This window comes from Bos taurus, chromosome 23 (genome assembly GCF_002263795.3).
Source record: "Bos taurus isolate L1 Dominette 01449 registration number 42190680 breed Hereford chromosome 23, ARS-UCD2.0, whole genome shotgun sequence".
NCBI classification, from domain to species: domain Eukaryota; kingdom Metazoa; phylum Chordata; class Mammalia; order Artiodactyla; family Bovidae; genus Bos; species Bos taurus.
In genome coordinates this window covers 41,584,460-41,599,018 of record NC_037350.1, presented here as the reverse complement: position 1 = coordinate 41,599,018, position 14,559 = coordinate 41,584,460, and the positions used below count along the sequence as shown (strand labels likewise).

Below are 14,559 nucleotides of genomic sequence, written 5' to 3'. Positions count from 1 at the left end.
CATCTCATGGTGGCGCTAGTGGAGTCGGATTCCCCACCCTAAACCGGCATCACAGTTTTTGTCTGAGCTGCCGTGCATGCCCAGACCAAGTGGGCTTTGAGAAGCTTGCTTCTCACCGCCTTCCGTGTGGCCTCTCTCGTGGCACCCCCACCGGCCCCCTTTGTGTCACTGTTGTTAGTCTAAGGATACTCAGCCTTGATGTTAATAGTTCAAGATATTCTGGAACTTGCGTTCAAGACCTTGCTTTTCTCCAAAAGCAAGCCAAAGGGGCGTCTGTAAGTCATGTTCCTTCTCTGCTAGTACAGTGTGTTTTCAGTGAGATTTCTTGTGAGGACCCCATGACCTGCCTGGTGGCCGTGAGGATGCAGAAACATGCAGCAGCAGCACGGTGGGATGGCCGATTCTGTCTGTTTTCTTGTGGCTGTGGTGTAAGTCTGTGTATTAGTCATCTGGTGCTGCCTGAAGACAGTACCACAGACTGGGTGGCGTAAAAAAGACAGAACTGTAATTCTTAAGGTTCTGGAGGCTGGAAGTCCAAGATTCAGGGTTCCAGGCACTTCAGTTCTTGGTGAGGCCTTGCTTCCTGGCTGAGAGAGAGAGTGCTTTGGTTTCTTCTCTTCCCCATTTTATAAGGACACCACAGCCCAATCAGATTAGGGCCCCACCCATATGACCTTGTTTAACCTTCGTCACCTCTTTACAAGCTCAGTCTTCAGATGTAGTCACATTGGGTGTTCGGGTTTCAGTAGGATTTTAGGGGGGAGTCACATTAGTTTTGTAACAGTCTTGTATTTGGTAGGGATTTGTGATGGGGACAGTTCTTTAATTTTAGATTAAGTTAATTTCCTTGGTAATCTGCTCCGTCTTTTCTCTTTGTGAGACTGTAACAATTTCTTGGCAAGTCAGGAAACTCTGAGGGCTGCTTGACCTCAGAAGACACTGCTCCTCTCAGTTGGGTGGAATTCTTGACCATGTTTTTACTGAGTGGTTGCTCCCGTCAGACCACTTGGATTGGTCCAAGTGCTTTTCTTCACTGGGGGTTGAAGCATGGCTCACCTGCACCAGGAGCTGCCTTCCGAGGCCGGGGCCCTTACAGAGGGCAGACAAGGTGTTCTGTGGGCTCTGAGGGCTGGGGAGGGGACTGGCAATTGAGACTGCCTAGAAAGGACGCTTCTATCCTCGAGTTTGAAAAAACTCATAGGATAATTTGAAGTTGGGGGATTCCTATTTGTAGGACATTTATCCATCCTATGTGTCTGAATGTTATGCCCTAAATGTAATTTAGGGCAGTGCTTTCCAGGTATGTTAAATTCTCAGCAAGTATGGAAAGGAGGGCTCCGTAGGGTCACCAGATAGGGCTGCACTCAGCCAGAGGACATCTGCTCGCGCGAGGGGTTTTCCTGTGTCCATTCCTGTCAGTCGGTGACAGCTCCCACCTCTTACTGCTTGGAGAAGGGCCTCGTGGGTTTTCTAAATCTTTACACGTTTCATGATTTGAATCCTGTGATATGTGTGTGTATGCAGTTTATAACTGCTATCAGATCGACCACAGTGGACGCTTGCAGTTTCGCTTTGCTTGTGAATTTCTTAGATCCCATCTTCCCCAGATTTAGAGGACCTTTTAACTTGGTTTTTGAAAATAACCTATTATTACTTGAGCCACATAAAATGTTTATAGAGTCCTGTCCAGCATATATTTAAAGCCAGGAGAGTGATAACTGGATATGCTTTGAGGGAAATTACCATACAGGCCACAAATCCCTTAATTTAGAATTTGTTACTTAATCTCACCTGCTGCCAAATCTCATATATCCTTCTGGCTTTCTCCATGGTCTTTAAGGTCCTTCTGCAGAGTCTCAGATTTAGCTTCTCTCGTTCAGGAGGTTTGGGGACAATGAGGGAAACAGGGACTGTTCTGTAACCTTAGTCCCGCCTCTGCAGGCAACACATCACCAGCGTCAGCTTGGCCTGTCAGCCAAGCTGTCCCTGTCTTGTGCCAAGGAGAACTTTTAGGGCTCCTCGTGCCGGATGCCCTGGGACCTGGGCCCTCCTCTCTGCACCGTCCCCTGACCTGTCACTGGTGCACTTGGCTCAGTCACACCTTGGAGGTAACAAATCAGCTCCGTGTGGACACGGACAGGGCCTCTTCCCAGCTGCCCTGCCCTGCCCTTGTCTTCTGGGTTATTTCTTAACCAGGTCTGCGCCTCCCTTTGGCAGGTAGGTGGGCATCCTGGTCACGCTTGGCACCTGGTCTTGATGACAGGGGACGCCATCTGGGCTTGAGACTCCAGGCCAGCTTGTGGCGGTGTCTGAAGTGGCAGCTTCCTTCCCATTTTCCAGGGCTCTGCCTTCTGATGCGTGAAGGCAGCCCAAGGTCTCTACATCGGAAACGTTTGTTTCTGACGCTGTCCTCCTTTCCCAAAAGATTGGGTGTTTGTGAAGGGCCTCACTGAATGCACCTTGCTTCCTATCTTCTAGAGGGCTGAGGAGTCCTCTTCAGACATCATCTGGGTGGGTGACATGCCAGTGGGACGTATTCCAGAATATTCCGTCTTGGCATGCAGGCGGGCCTGCTGGTTTCCAGCAGAATCTGAGCTGCAGATTGCCCAGCCTGTACCCTAGTGGCTTTCCCCGTCTCACTCAGTCCTTGACCTGACTTTAGACAACCCAGGCTGTTTGAAAAGGGCCTTTCCAGTCAACTCGGTTGGAAAGTGCTGCAGTTGTAAAGGGTGAGCTGGAAGCTTCTCAGCTGGCACTTTCTGAATTCCTCAGAGGAAAATATTGGCACACACTCCACTCTCTGCCTGAACCCTCCTTATAAATCGAGAAGCCAAGAGTTAGGAAGCACAGGGCCAGGTCGAAGTGAGTATGTGTTTGGGGGTTGGGGGGGAGGTACCATGTTGTCATCCAAGCCGAGAGAGCTGGCTGGTTCCTGATAACAGTCCCGTATACTTCCTCTTTCTCCCCATGTTTTGATGTTAATTTTCCTGCCACTGAAAATAGAAGTGTCTAGTGAATGCAATTTACAGTGTTTCTTTTTTTTTTTTTTTCTGGAGAGCCTTTTCTGCCGAAGATGCAAGTAGTGTTTTTTGCTTTGTTTTTTTTTCCTTCTCTTTTATGATTTAAATGAGAAGGAAGGTGGTAGGCTGCTTTATTCAACAAGTGTTGCACCTTTTAAGGAAAGTTTCCTTTTTTCCTTTTTGGCTTTTTTTCCTGTGGTTTCAGGGGACAAGGTGCGGAGATAAGAGGCAGGCGCTCGCCATTGATTTATTAGCCTGTTTGTTACCATCTGTCTGCCTCGCACTTCAGTCTGTTGATGGAAAGCCCGATGCGAACGTGCCATGGGGCTGGAGAGATTTCCGTCTTCCCAAGTTGTCGGTCTGACTGCAGAGCCTGTGTGATCACGTCTAGCCAGGCCCCACAGGAGCCTGTGATGTGGCGAGTAACACTCGGGAGAGCGTTGGCTTAGTTTCTCTATCCAGCCTTGGACATTCCTACCGCTGCAGACGAAGGTCCTGCAAGGACACTCTCCAGCCCTGTCCACAGGGTCAGCCAGCACACTCGGCTCCCTCCTGGGGTCTCCCCAATGGAAGAATTCCAAGGGAACAGGTTAAGATTGCCATCAAGTGGCTACTCTTGGTAGTGATGGGAGGCTGTACCGGCCACCACCACAGTCTCCTCCGATTTCTTAGCCCTTTTTTTGAAGCAGATTCACAGTTAAGAGTGCTTTCCGGCTGAGGAACTGACTGGTTTTCTTGGTGGGTGGTGGGCAGGGTGCGCTCAGTGCATCTGCAGATGGTACGCCCCCAGTGAGGATCACACATCAGTGTGCCCCACAACCACGCCGTCCCGGGTAGACACTGAGGCTGGAGCCGGCCCTGGTCTGAGCTCAGGGCCCTGGAGCTACGAACGCACACGCTCCAGAGACTTCCTGGAGAGAACTGTTGGGCATTCATTCTCCCACCAGTCCTGGGCCAGGAGGCCACAGCCCTCCAGCTTTTCTCGTGGAAATTGGCAGAAGAGGGTCATGCCGTCGTCCATGAGTGGGTGGCTCACAGTCCCGCCAAGGGTGAAGGAACTAGCAAACCTGCTTTGGTCACTCTCTCTTGGCTCCTGCTCGGTTGTTTCCCAGCTCTGTCAAGTGGAGGAATAATTTTTTTTCCTCAGAGGCAATATTCTCAGGAGTAATGGGATGATTTATTTAAAGTCCTTAGTCCCTGGCAGGAAGGAAGCATTCAAAGGGCAGTTGTTATTGAGGTTCTAGATGTACATTACCTAACCACTTCTCATAAAAGCTGTAGCTGGGTCATAAAACAGCATACTTAAGGGACTGTGTTAAAATTGGTTTGCTTTGTTCCCTGGGTGCCAGCATCCTGTAATTAGACCTCTCCCTAGAACTTGGGGAGTAGAAACCCTGACCAAGCTTGAAGGAAGTGACCCGTTTTGCTTTCCCCAGCAGGTCATTCCTCACTGGTGGGAAACCTCGTATGTGTGTGCGCTCAGTTGTGTCCGACTCTTTGTGACCCCATGGACTGTAGCCCGCCAGACTCCTCTGTCCATGGGATTTTCCAGGCAAGAATACTGGACAGGGTTGCCCTTTCCTTCTCTAGGGGATCTTCTCCAACCCAGGGATCGAACCTGCATCTCTTACGTCTCCTGCTTTGGCTGGTGGATTCTTCACCAGTGAGTCACCTGGGAACCCCATTGGGAAGCCTGTGTAGTAGGAATAGTGAGAGTTTATATGGGGGGGAATGCCCCTACCTGGGCACAGAACGCTGGATTCTGTAGTCTCTGAGGAGCCTGAGAGGGCTCTTTCTGAGCTGGCACGTGATAGGTGGAAGAGAATGGATCTGTGCCAGCTGTACTGGGGGGCAGAGACCTAAGGCAGGCAGAGGGAAGATGACTGGAGTGTCCAGGATGGAGGCTAAACTTAGGGCAGAGTCAAGGGAGAAAACTCTTAGGGCTCTGTATTTTCAGCAGCCTTTTAGAAGGGATAGAGGTTATGTTACACTGCAGTCTGTCAAATTAGCCCCAAATGCCTGGATTCCAGCCATTGAAAGCAATATTGGATGCGGCACAAAGTTGATTGGTTGTAATATGCACTGTCATGGCCCTGTCATTCTGGTCCTACCAGTAACTGGGTATCACTGTGAGCAGTCATCCTTTCTCTGGTTTCCTCCTTCAGTAAAAGAAAACCCTTGCCACCCCTTGTCTGTCTCGGTTCTGTTTTAGCGATGGGTGATGACAGGATGTGTTTATGGCAGGCTCATGTTCTTCCAGCTCACTCGATGCCCTGAGACATTTGGAGGTCTTTGCAGAATTCGGAGGGGTGTGGATCGGAGGTAGTAATGTGGAGGAAATGTGCTGGAGGGCGGGGTGTGTGTCCTTCCCCACCCACATCTCTCCGGGCCCACAAGAATGCAGGGTGATGGTTTCTCTCTGGAGGTCTCCTGTGTGTGTAGGAACTGAGGCGGCGAGCCCAGAGTCCTCTGTGGGTTCACACCTCTCAGAGCCTAGAGCCTGGAGGGTAGCAAGATTGAGTCCTAAGTCAGAACCGTTTCATGTGACACTCTTAGTTGATGCTTGCTGACCTTTCACCCTCAAGCTACAACAGGATCTCCTAAAACCATTTGTGATGAAAAAAAAAAAAAAATCCCCCTTTGGTGCAATTGTTTCGCACAGAGAAAGTTTTTCTACAGTTCTTAGTTTTCTGAATAAGCTTGTGGCTTTTGAGTAGTCCCAGCCTCGTTTTCCCTTCTCCCCTCCTGCAGGAGCCATCTGTGCTGCCTTGGAGGGGGTTTGTCGGCTGCTGCTCTGTTTGCCCCTCCCCTCCTTGACGCCTGAAAAGAAGTCCCGTCTGTCTGCCATGCCCTGGGTGTGCTGGGCCTGTGTTCTTAGCTCCTAGCAGAGAACAGCACAGAGACGCAGAGGCTGCGGCTGCGGCCCGAGACTAAGTGCATGGAAAGTCTACAGATCAGCACTAGCCAGGGGAGCTCTCAGCGGTGATGGAGAGCTTCATGTCTGTGTGGCAGCCACCAGTCAGTTAGGACTCTTGAGACCTAGCCCTAGCTGGTCTGGCTAGTTTCAGTTAATTTTAAAAGCCACATGTTTGTGTGTTTGTGACCAGAGTCTACCAAATTAGACCGTGAACTTAGGAGAGAGGGTGAGCGAAGGAGTGAATTTCTTCTGTCTTCCTGCTCCTGTTGTTGTTTTTGGCTGAAAGTCCTTTTACATACCCCGTGTCCTCAATTTCAGAAACACTTCCAGCAAAGTGAAATGATAGTAGTATTTGTTTCAGATGCCTCTTAGTGTTTTGGGCAGCTTCAGGAGACCCTTGCCCATGGTATTAATGTCACAAAATTTGTATTGTCCTTGACTTCAATACAGCAGGTCTATCACTGGCTCCAAAACCCCTTTCTTGTTCTTATGTGCCTCTTAATCTAGGTTTTCTGTTAGCATCGCGTAAGTAATGTCTAAAATAGCTGCCTGTTTTCATTAATCAACTTGTCTTGTGGTTGGGTACTGCGTCTGTGATGGCAGCAGTCCTATTTTTCTTGTGATACCATTTAAATAACTCTTAAGATTTCCTTTTGCTTTTGTATTTAAAGAAATTGATTTTGACTCTGGAAATTTCAGAAATTTATGAAGATTACCTCTGGGGGAGAATACTGCTTTTTGTTACTAGTTTGTTTTATTTTCTCTGGTCTGCTTTCTGGACATTTATATTTTTTAAACACAACTTGTTTAAAATTGTTTTCTGTATGCAATGGAATCTCTACAGTTTAAGTTACACTTTCTTTCCTCATGTTCCTAAGTGTTTGAAAATGTGATTTTTAAAAATCTTGTGTAATATTTAATACAGTCGTGTTCCATATTGAGCATTAGTCTTTAGTATGATACATGATACCTTTAAGGAAAATACCATGAAGAATATAAGAAAACTGTTAATAGTGATTGATGTAATTTCACCTTATAAAATAGAGAAGGATTACAGTTGTGGTTTTTACTTAAAATTATTAGTCACAAACCAAGTTTATCAAAATTAGAGTATAAAAGATAAATACTTTGAGGAATACACAGAACAACTTTACAGGTGTAAATAAATTATTGTCTCCGTTTCTTTTAAAAAATCATTAAAAGGTTAAATATGTATAAAACATAATGTGAAGGTTACTGTTAAATTTTTGAAAGCTGTAATTTAATTTCACCTGAAAACCTGAAGTTAATTCTTGAAAATTCTTTAATTTTGATTCATGAATGCCAGCAAATCAAGTGTATTATAAATTTCACGAGGCATTCCTGGCAAAATACTTTTTAAACACAGAGAGATAAGTATTTGACATATTTTCCTCTCTAGGAAGAAAAGCGGAGGGTGCCTTTGAAAGCTTGGTAAGATGTAGAATGTGGCCCCCTGAGGTAACAAAGAGTGCTTCAGGCTTATAAAGACCCTGAGATGGCCTCAAAAGAAGCACCTTATGTTTTCGACAGGATTCATTCGTCCTGAGCCACTTCTCTAGGCTTATGCTAGATTTTGAGGGTTATTACAATGAGCAAGACTAAATCCTCTTGGTCAGGAACCTGACAATCAGGTATGACATTGAAGAGCACCTGTAGAGCTGGTGACACTGTCAGCAAAGGCTGAGCAGGAGGGGCTGCAGGAACTTCCTGGGCAGACAGAGGAGAGACTACCGCAAAAGAAGGAATGGTATGTGCAAAGGTACTGAGGCTTGGGAGTGCAGGGAGTGATGAGAGCATGTCGTTTGCCGCGCGTGACTCCCCCAAGCCAGCTACTCCATTGCCTTCATGGACCATCATGGGTTGTCCATGTTGCCAGGTTTGAAAACCAAAGCACTGATAGCCAGTCATGGTTTAGGAAGCTGATAGAGGAAAACTTTGTTTCGTTTAAAAAAAAAAAAAAAAAAAAAAGAATTTAAACCAGTAAAAGAAGCAACAAAATAATAAAGATGAACTACATTGAAATCCTTGCACAAAAATTCTTGTTTCTGTTTAATTTCTTCGTACTACTTCCTAGAAGTGAAATCGCTAATATAAAAATTGTCATCCCTTTATCAGTATGTTGCCATACTTGCGGTGTGTGAGGCTGTGGGCTTTGTCAGTGTTGTGATCTGCCTCTTCTTGGTCTCAGTGCTGTTCAAACAGCGCTTTCTGTTACTCTTTATTCTTGAGGTAAAGTGGCCATGTTGTGATTCTCATTGAATTCTACTTAATACTACGGTGATTAATTTTCAAAATCATAGTTTTGATAATCTTTAACTTTGCATCATTTCTCTGTCTACCCTTTCAAATCCATTATCTGAATCATTAAAAAAAAAACACATTAGGGACTTCCCTGGTAGCCCAGTGGTTAGGGATCCGCCTTGCAATGCAGGAGACACTGGTTCAATCCCTGGTTGGGGAACTAAGATCCTACATACTGCAGAACGACTAAGTTCTTCCACCACAGTTAAAGATCCTGCATGATGCAATGAAGCAAAATAAGTTTAAAAATATTAAAAGCTTACATATATATGTATCTTCTATTTCTTTTTACAGTCAAATAATTAAAAGTAAATATTACCCACAAAAATTGTATTTCACTAGCACCAAAGTTTTATTAAGTGAAAGTCACTCTGTCACATCTGATTCTTTGTGACCCCATGGACTGTAGCCCAGCAGGCTCCTCTATCTATGAGATTGTCCAGGCAGAAATACTGAAGTGGATAGCCATTCCCTTCAGATTGAACTCAGGTCTGTTGCATTGCACGCAGATTCTTGACCATCTGAGCCACCATGGAACCCCTTATTAAGGCATGTAGGTAGCCTTTCATAAAGCACTCATCATGTGCCATTGGTACTTAACATCTTAAACCACTGTTGTCCTTATGGCCATTTAACAGGTAAGCAAAGTGAGGCACAGAGAGCTTTCGTGAGAGCTTAAGGAGAGTTAGGGTTAATGGGAAGTAAAACTAAGATTAGAACCAAGCAACTTTGTCCAAATTACGATATATGTGCTGTGAATCAGTAAGGTTTTTAGTGGTTTAGATGCCCAAATAAACCTTTTTTTTTTCTTTAATTTAAAAAGTCTGATGGAACATTTTTTCTGATAGCTTATCAATTTGAACCTCCTGGTTTAATTGTAGTCACATTTCAGTGGTATTAGTGACTAAATCCATTGCGACCAAGTTTGCTTCACTAGTTAATATACAGTCATCCAACCCAGTTCTCCTGTGTTCTTGTAATTATTGGTATTATTTTATAATTGTACATTGTGGCCTTGAAGTCACGTTGGCTGTAGGGCCAGCCACATGCATTACACAGTTGAGCGCTGTTGGTGCTTCAGGAATTAGCAAGCCCTCTTGGAAGGGGTCCAAGTCAGACTCCGTATGTACTTAATTCTGGTTGGTATACTGCCAGTGTCTTAACTTGGATTTAAATACAATTTTAACAAGTAATGTTTATTATTAACATAATGACTGCTGCAAAGTGCCCACACTTCAATAGTATTTTTGAAAGTCAGATATTGGCACAGTGGATCATTTTTCTGTATTGGCTTTTTAAAAATTATTATAATTTAGGTGATATGATCCATACTGTGTAAGTCAGCTCAGCTAACAGAGAAATATCTTTGGACACATGGCTAATGCAATGTGCTCATTAAAACCCTCTTATTTCCTAGACTTCCTGGACACTGCCACCTTTATTATGCCGTCCTCTCACAGGGAAACCCACTCTACCCTGCCTTCCTGTTTAAGTATTTTTGGTAAATTGCTGTTCATAGCACATAACTCAGGCAGTAAGGTGCCCCCGTCATGTGCCCTAGCTTAGATAGGTAGGGAATTGGAGCGCTTTTGGAGGTCGATCATGGGTGGTAGGGAGTACCCCAGGGTTTGCTCTAGCTGTGACAGGCTTGTCTTTCCTGTTTGAGGTGGATCCCAGCCCTCAATATCGGCTGACTTCCTTGATTGGATACATGAATAAAATAAGGTCTTAATGCTTCTGAGGCAGCAGGTTCTCTTAATTAGCACAGGGTATTATTAGATATCCAAATTTGATTAAGGCAGCAAATGAATTGTTCTTTCCAATTTTGTCCACCTCCAAGATTTGGGGTTTGCTTCAGCTGTGTATTTTTTAAAATGCTGAGTGCAGCTGGTGGGCTGCTGGAGTTGGCCCAGCTCATTTTGGTTGTGCACGTAGGTGGGTCTTTAATTCTGAGACCTCAGATGTCCTGGCATTGAGGCGATAATCGGGTGGAGGGCAGCCTTGTCCTGGCCGGCTGCAGAGCATTTCTTCAGATAGGACATCCTTTCTGAAATTCTGATCTCTTCTAAAGTAGCAATTGAAACGACTAGTACTCTGGAGTCTTGAGTAATAAGAGGTCTTCATATTTAAACAATTGGAAGTTCAGTGATTCATTGCTGGTACTGACTTTGGAAACCAGTTTGCTGTTAACGTATAAATTTGAATATTTGTGTACCCAAGGATTTGTAGTAATTTTTACTCTTAGTTGTGTATCTCAGAGGAACCGTAGCACTTGCTTGGTGGGGGACAAGTAGAAGGATGTTTGCAGCGTGGTTCACGATAGCAACAGATCAGCAACACTTTAAATGAACAAGAGAATCAAAATAAATTGTGGAATATCCATACAATGGGGCTACCCAGGTGGCATGGTGGTAAAGAACCTGCCTGCCAATGCAAGAGATGCAGCTTTGATCCCTGGAGGAGGAAATGGCAGCTCGCTCCAGTATTCTTGCCTGGGAAATCTCATGGACAGAGGAACCTGGCGGGCTATAGGTTCCATGGGGTCACAAAGAGTCAGACACGACTGAGTGAGCACACACACATACACCATACAATAGAGTGTGATAAATCATGGTGAAAATGACGGGACAGAAGATAAACAGAATCATGGTGGGATCTTACTTAGTAACCTAATGTTCAGCTGGAAGAAAAATCTTCTTGGGCTTAACATGGTATGATAGCCTTTTTGTGAAGCTAGTAATTGTGCCCAGTAAAATAATATACTATTTAGGCATGCATATTTGTGCTGTAACTTTAATAAGGTAGGGGGAAGCACAATAGACACTATTTTAGTGATTGAGTTTGCAGATTTTCTCTATTTTATCCAAGTTGCAGAAAAGGGGTCTCGACAGAGTTGCCAGTATTGAGGGGAGTCTTGTCTTCATTTAAGAATTGAGACTTCCTCTGATCTTTGAATGTTGCAGCTTAGCTGGTGATGCTGTCAATCATACTTTGAATAAAGAAACAGTCATTGCCAGTCTCCCTTTCTACTCTCCCCTCTTAACAGAATTTCAGTACTGAAAGTTGTGATGCTCCTGTGAAGCTGAAATTCGCTCTCAGTGTTCTTGTGTATCTCCTGGAGGATGCTGGTCCTTCTAGTCTGTCCGGTGCTGAAGATAGCTTTCCTCTTTGGTAAGACCGTGTTTTAGCCGAACAGTCCAAAACCTACTGAAGTTTACAGCCAGGAGTTTTCCCAGGTCCTGTTCCCGACCCAGCAGCAGAGCACAGGCCAGAGTGGATACACAGGGCTGGCTAAGCACGTCTTTTAGGGAATAAATCCCTAGTGTATAGTCTGATGAATTTGAGCAAATTCTGGGAGAGAGTGGAGGACAGAGGAGCCCAGCATGGTGCATTCCATGGAGTCACAAAGAGTCAGACACAACAACAAAAAGTGCATCGTCAGATGCTGCTATGCTTTTAGAAGTAAGAGCAGTCTGGGGCCCAATATCCTGTTAAAGTGAAAGTGTTAAGTCTCTCAGTCATGTCCCACTCTTTGCGACCCCATGGTAGCCAGCCAGGCTCCTCTGTCCATGGAATTCTCCAGGCAAGAATACCAGAGTGGGTTGCCTTATCTTTTTGACTTTAAATACCTTGTTACTTTTTCAGTTGATTGGAAGAGGAAGCCTGGGAGACTAGAGATAGGTAAAGAGCAGCGAGCCCTTACGTACCCACAGGGGCTGTGTCTGAGTGGTCAGAGTTGGGGTGTTAAGCGTAACCATTATCCATTCATGACCCTCAAGCTTCATTTCTGACTGATGGGTTATGTCTTGTGGTTTGTACTTTCTTACTAACATTTTTTCAAAATTTCCATAATATCCAAATCAATACCTGCCTCATATCTCCTTTGCAGTTCTCCCTTTTGGGTGCTTTTGATCAGGGAAGGCCACTAAGACAAGTCCCCATACAAAGAAGAGGGACGAGCCAAACAGTCACCCCTTAAATGTCCTTTAATGGACTGTGTATGACTTATGCTGCAGTGGGATACACGCCAAACAGTTGTTCAGCATAATAGGAATAGATTGCACTGGAGAGAGCTGAATGAGGGTCTGTTCTGGGCTCACACTGGGCGTGTAATGGTTGCAGAGGCTTTTCCAGCCCTCTATCCTACAGGGAGTTTGTCATGAGGTTGTTCTGGTGTGTTAGCTTGCCCCTGGCCCCAGAAACCCCAGGTTCTTGGATGGCCTTCTGCTTGTTGAGGATTTACTCACTGTGCTTTTGGTTAAGAACCAGACCTGCAGAAGCTTCAGTTGACATATCTGTAAAGTGGGGGATTGTACTAGATTATCTCTAAAGGCGTTGCCTGTAATTTTGGTTTTAAAGTGGTGGAAATTGAGTAGAGGTTTGGGCCGACCATCACCTGCCTCCTGACGTTTTTTGTTTGAAAGTGAGGCAGGTCGAGATGCTGTGGTCATTTATGAAACAGAGCGGACAAAATGCATAGTCACTGGCCCTGCCACCAGGACAGATCTGCTTCTAGGGTTTTTTGAAGACTGAATAACTTGACCTATGTATGTAAAGCCCAGAAGGGTCTCAGTCAATAGTTAACAGCAGCCACAAGCTGAGAGTAGGAAGGAGTAAGGGCATTCCTTCCCCAGCTCCCTGGGTGAGCCTGCTGGTGAACCCTTCAGCGCCATGTGGCCTCTCTGAGGGTGTCGACCATCTTCTTCCCCTCTGGAGAGGCATAACGAGGAGAATGTGGGCTGGTGTTCAGAGCATGTGCTTTGGACGTGATAATTGCCAGCTGAAGTTCAAAAGCTTCAAAAGCTTTGACTTTAACAATCAAACAGCTTATGACATAGGGAAGGAGATGCGAGCTGCAGTTATCTGGGGCCAGGGAGCTGGCCAGCCCTGCTGGAATCCTGCCTTTTTCACCCCTCTCGGCAGCTGCCAGGCCACAGAACCCGTTTTGTGAAAGATCCTCAAGGAACAATGAGGGAAAACAGCTTCTGTTTTATTAGATTAGATGAATTTATGTGCCTGGGGGCGGGGTGTCCAGGCGCTGGGGGCGGGGAGGGCAGCCGTGGCCCATGCGGTCATCACTGAAGTGATGGAGCACCGGGGCAGCAGGATGGGAGGGAGGGGGCGCGCGGGATGGAGGAGGAGGAGCTTGTGGGAAGAGATTTCTGCAGTCTGTCTGGAGAGCTGCCCAGGCTTCCCAGCCAAAAAAACAAATAAAAATAAATAAAAAGCAAGTGCTGAATGACACAGATTATGATATTAAAAAAAGGATGCCATTGAAAATATGCTAGGACCCCGCGGCTGGGCTGGGGAGGGGGAAGCGTGTGAGCGAGGAGGGGTGGTGGGGCGGGGGCGAGGAGGGGAGAGCAGTCTGACTCTGGGCACTGAGAAGGGTGGACAGTTAAACTGCTCCCATCCAATGGGTCCACCCGCCCCCTCCATCCCCCCCACCCCCACCCCCATCCCGCCTCACACCATCTTAGAGATCCTAAAAATAAGGATTTGTCTGCATTGCAGGTTGAGGAAATTACAGGGTGAAAAGCTATTTGAGCCTTTCCTTTTTCTCATTCTAATTCATCAGGAAGGGGTGGGGGGGAAGCCCCAGACCCCTCCTCTTTGGTGTTAGAGTCTCTCGCAGCCACATAAATAACCTTCCCTCGCGGCGCCTCCCCTCCCCCCGGCCGCGCGGAATCTGCACTGGCGGAATCCGCAGGCGCCCGCCTTACGTGCAGGGGAGGATTGTTGACAAGCGCTCCGAGCCTGCCTCGCGCGCGCCCTCCCCCTCCCTCCCGTCCTCTGTCCTCCTTCCTCTCTGTCTCTCTGCAATGATCCGGCTCTGAGGATGGCTGCTCCACGGGTCTGTCAGGTGCAGTTTTTGGTGGCTTATCTTGAGGAACCTGGGATAGAAGGTCTGTTCCTATGAATAAAATAAAAAACCAAATCGCTCTAGATTTGTTTCAGGCTGCTGTGGCTTTTGTTGGAGAAATAGGCCTTTTGTGGGTTTCCCTGCTGGGGTCCTGATTAAATCCATTATGGATGGCAAGGTGCTGTATATATATGAGAGTATGTTTTAAAAAAAAAAAGTGTTGTGATTTGCTTAATATTACTATTCTTTCGGCTTTGGTATCCTCCCTGGGGGCAGTGGTGGCTCCTGCAAAGGCACTGTGGAAATTTACAAGAGAGAATTCATGTCGCTCTTAAAGCATTGAGCTCTGTTGACCATTTTGGCCAAATCTGCAGTTTTAGTCAGGCTTGTATGGATCTCGACCTTTCTCTGGGGACTGAATTGCCATCCAGTGATGG

At 46.1% G+C, this 14,559-nt stretch overlaps 1 protein-coding gene across 7 annotated transcripts in view; it reads left to right on the top strand.

The window, feature by feature from the left end:
- JARID2 (jumonji and AT-rich interaction domain containing 2) overlaps positions 1-14,559 on the top strand; it is a 231,036-nt gene that overhangs the window by 116,715 nt on the left and 99,762 nt on the right. The window contains exon 1 of one of the 7 annotated variants that reach the window (XM_005223838.5): positions 13,742-14,165. The exons of the other annotated variants lie outside the window; for them this stretch is intronic. Coding sequence (XP_005223895.1) covers positions 14,099-14,165 — 67 coding nt within the window. The 5' untranslated portion in view covers positions 13,742-14,098. Of the gene's footprint in view, positions 1-13,741; positions 14,166-14,559 lie in introns of those variants that run through there. 7 annotated transcript variants of the gene reach the window in all.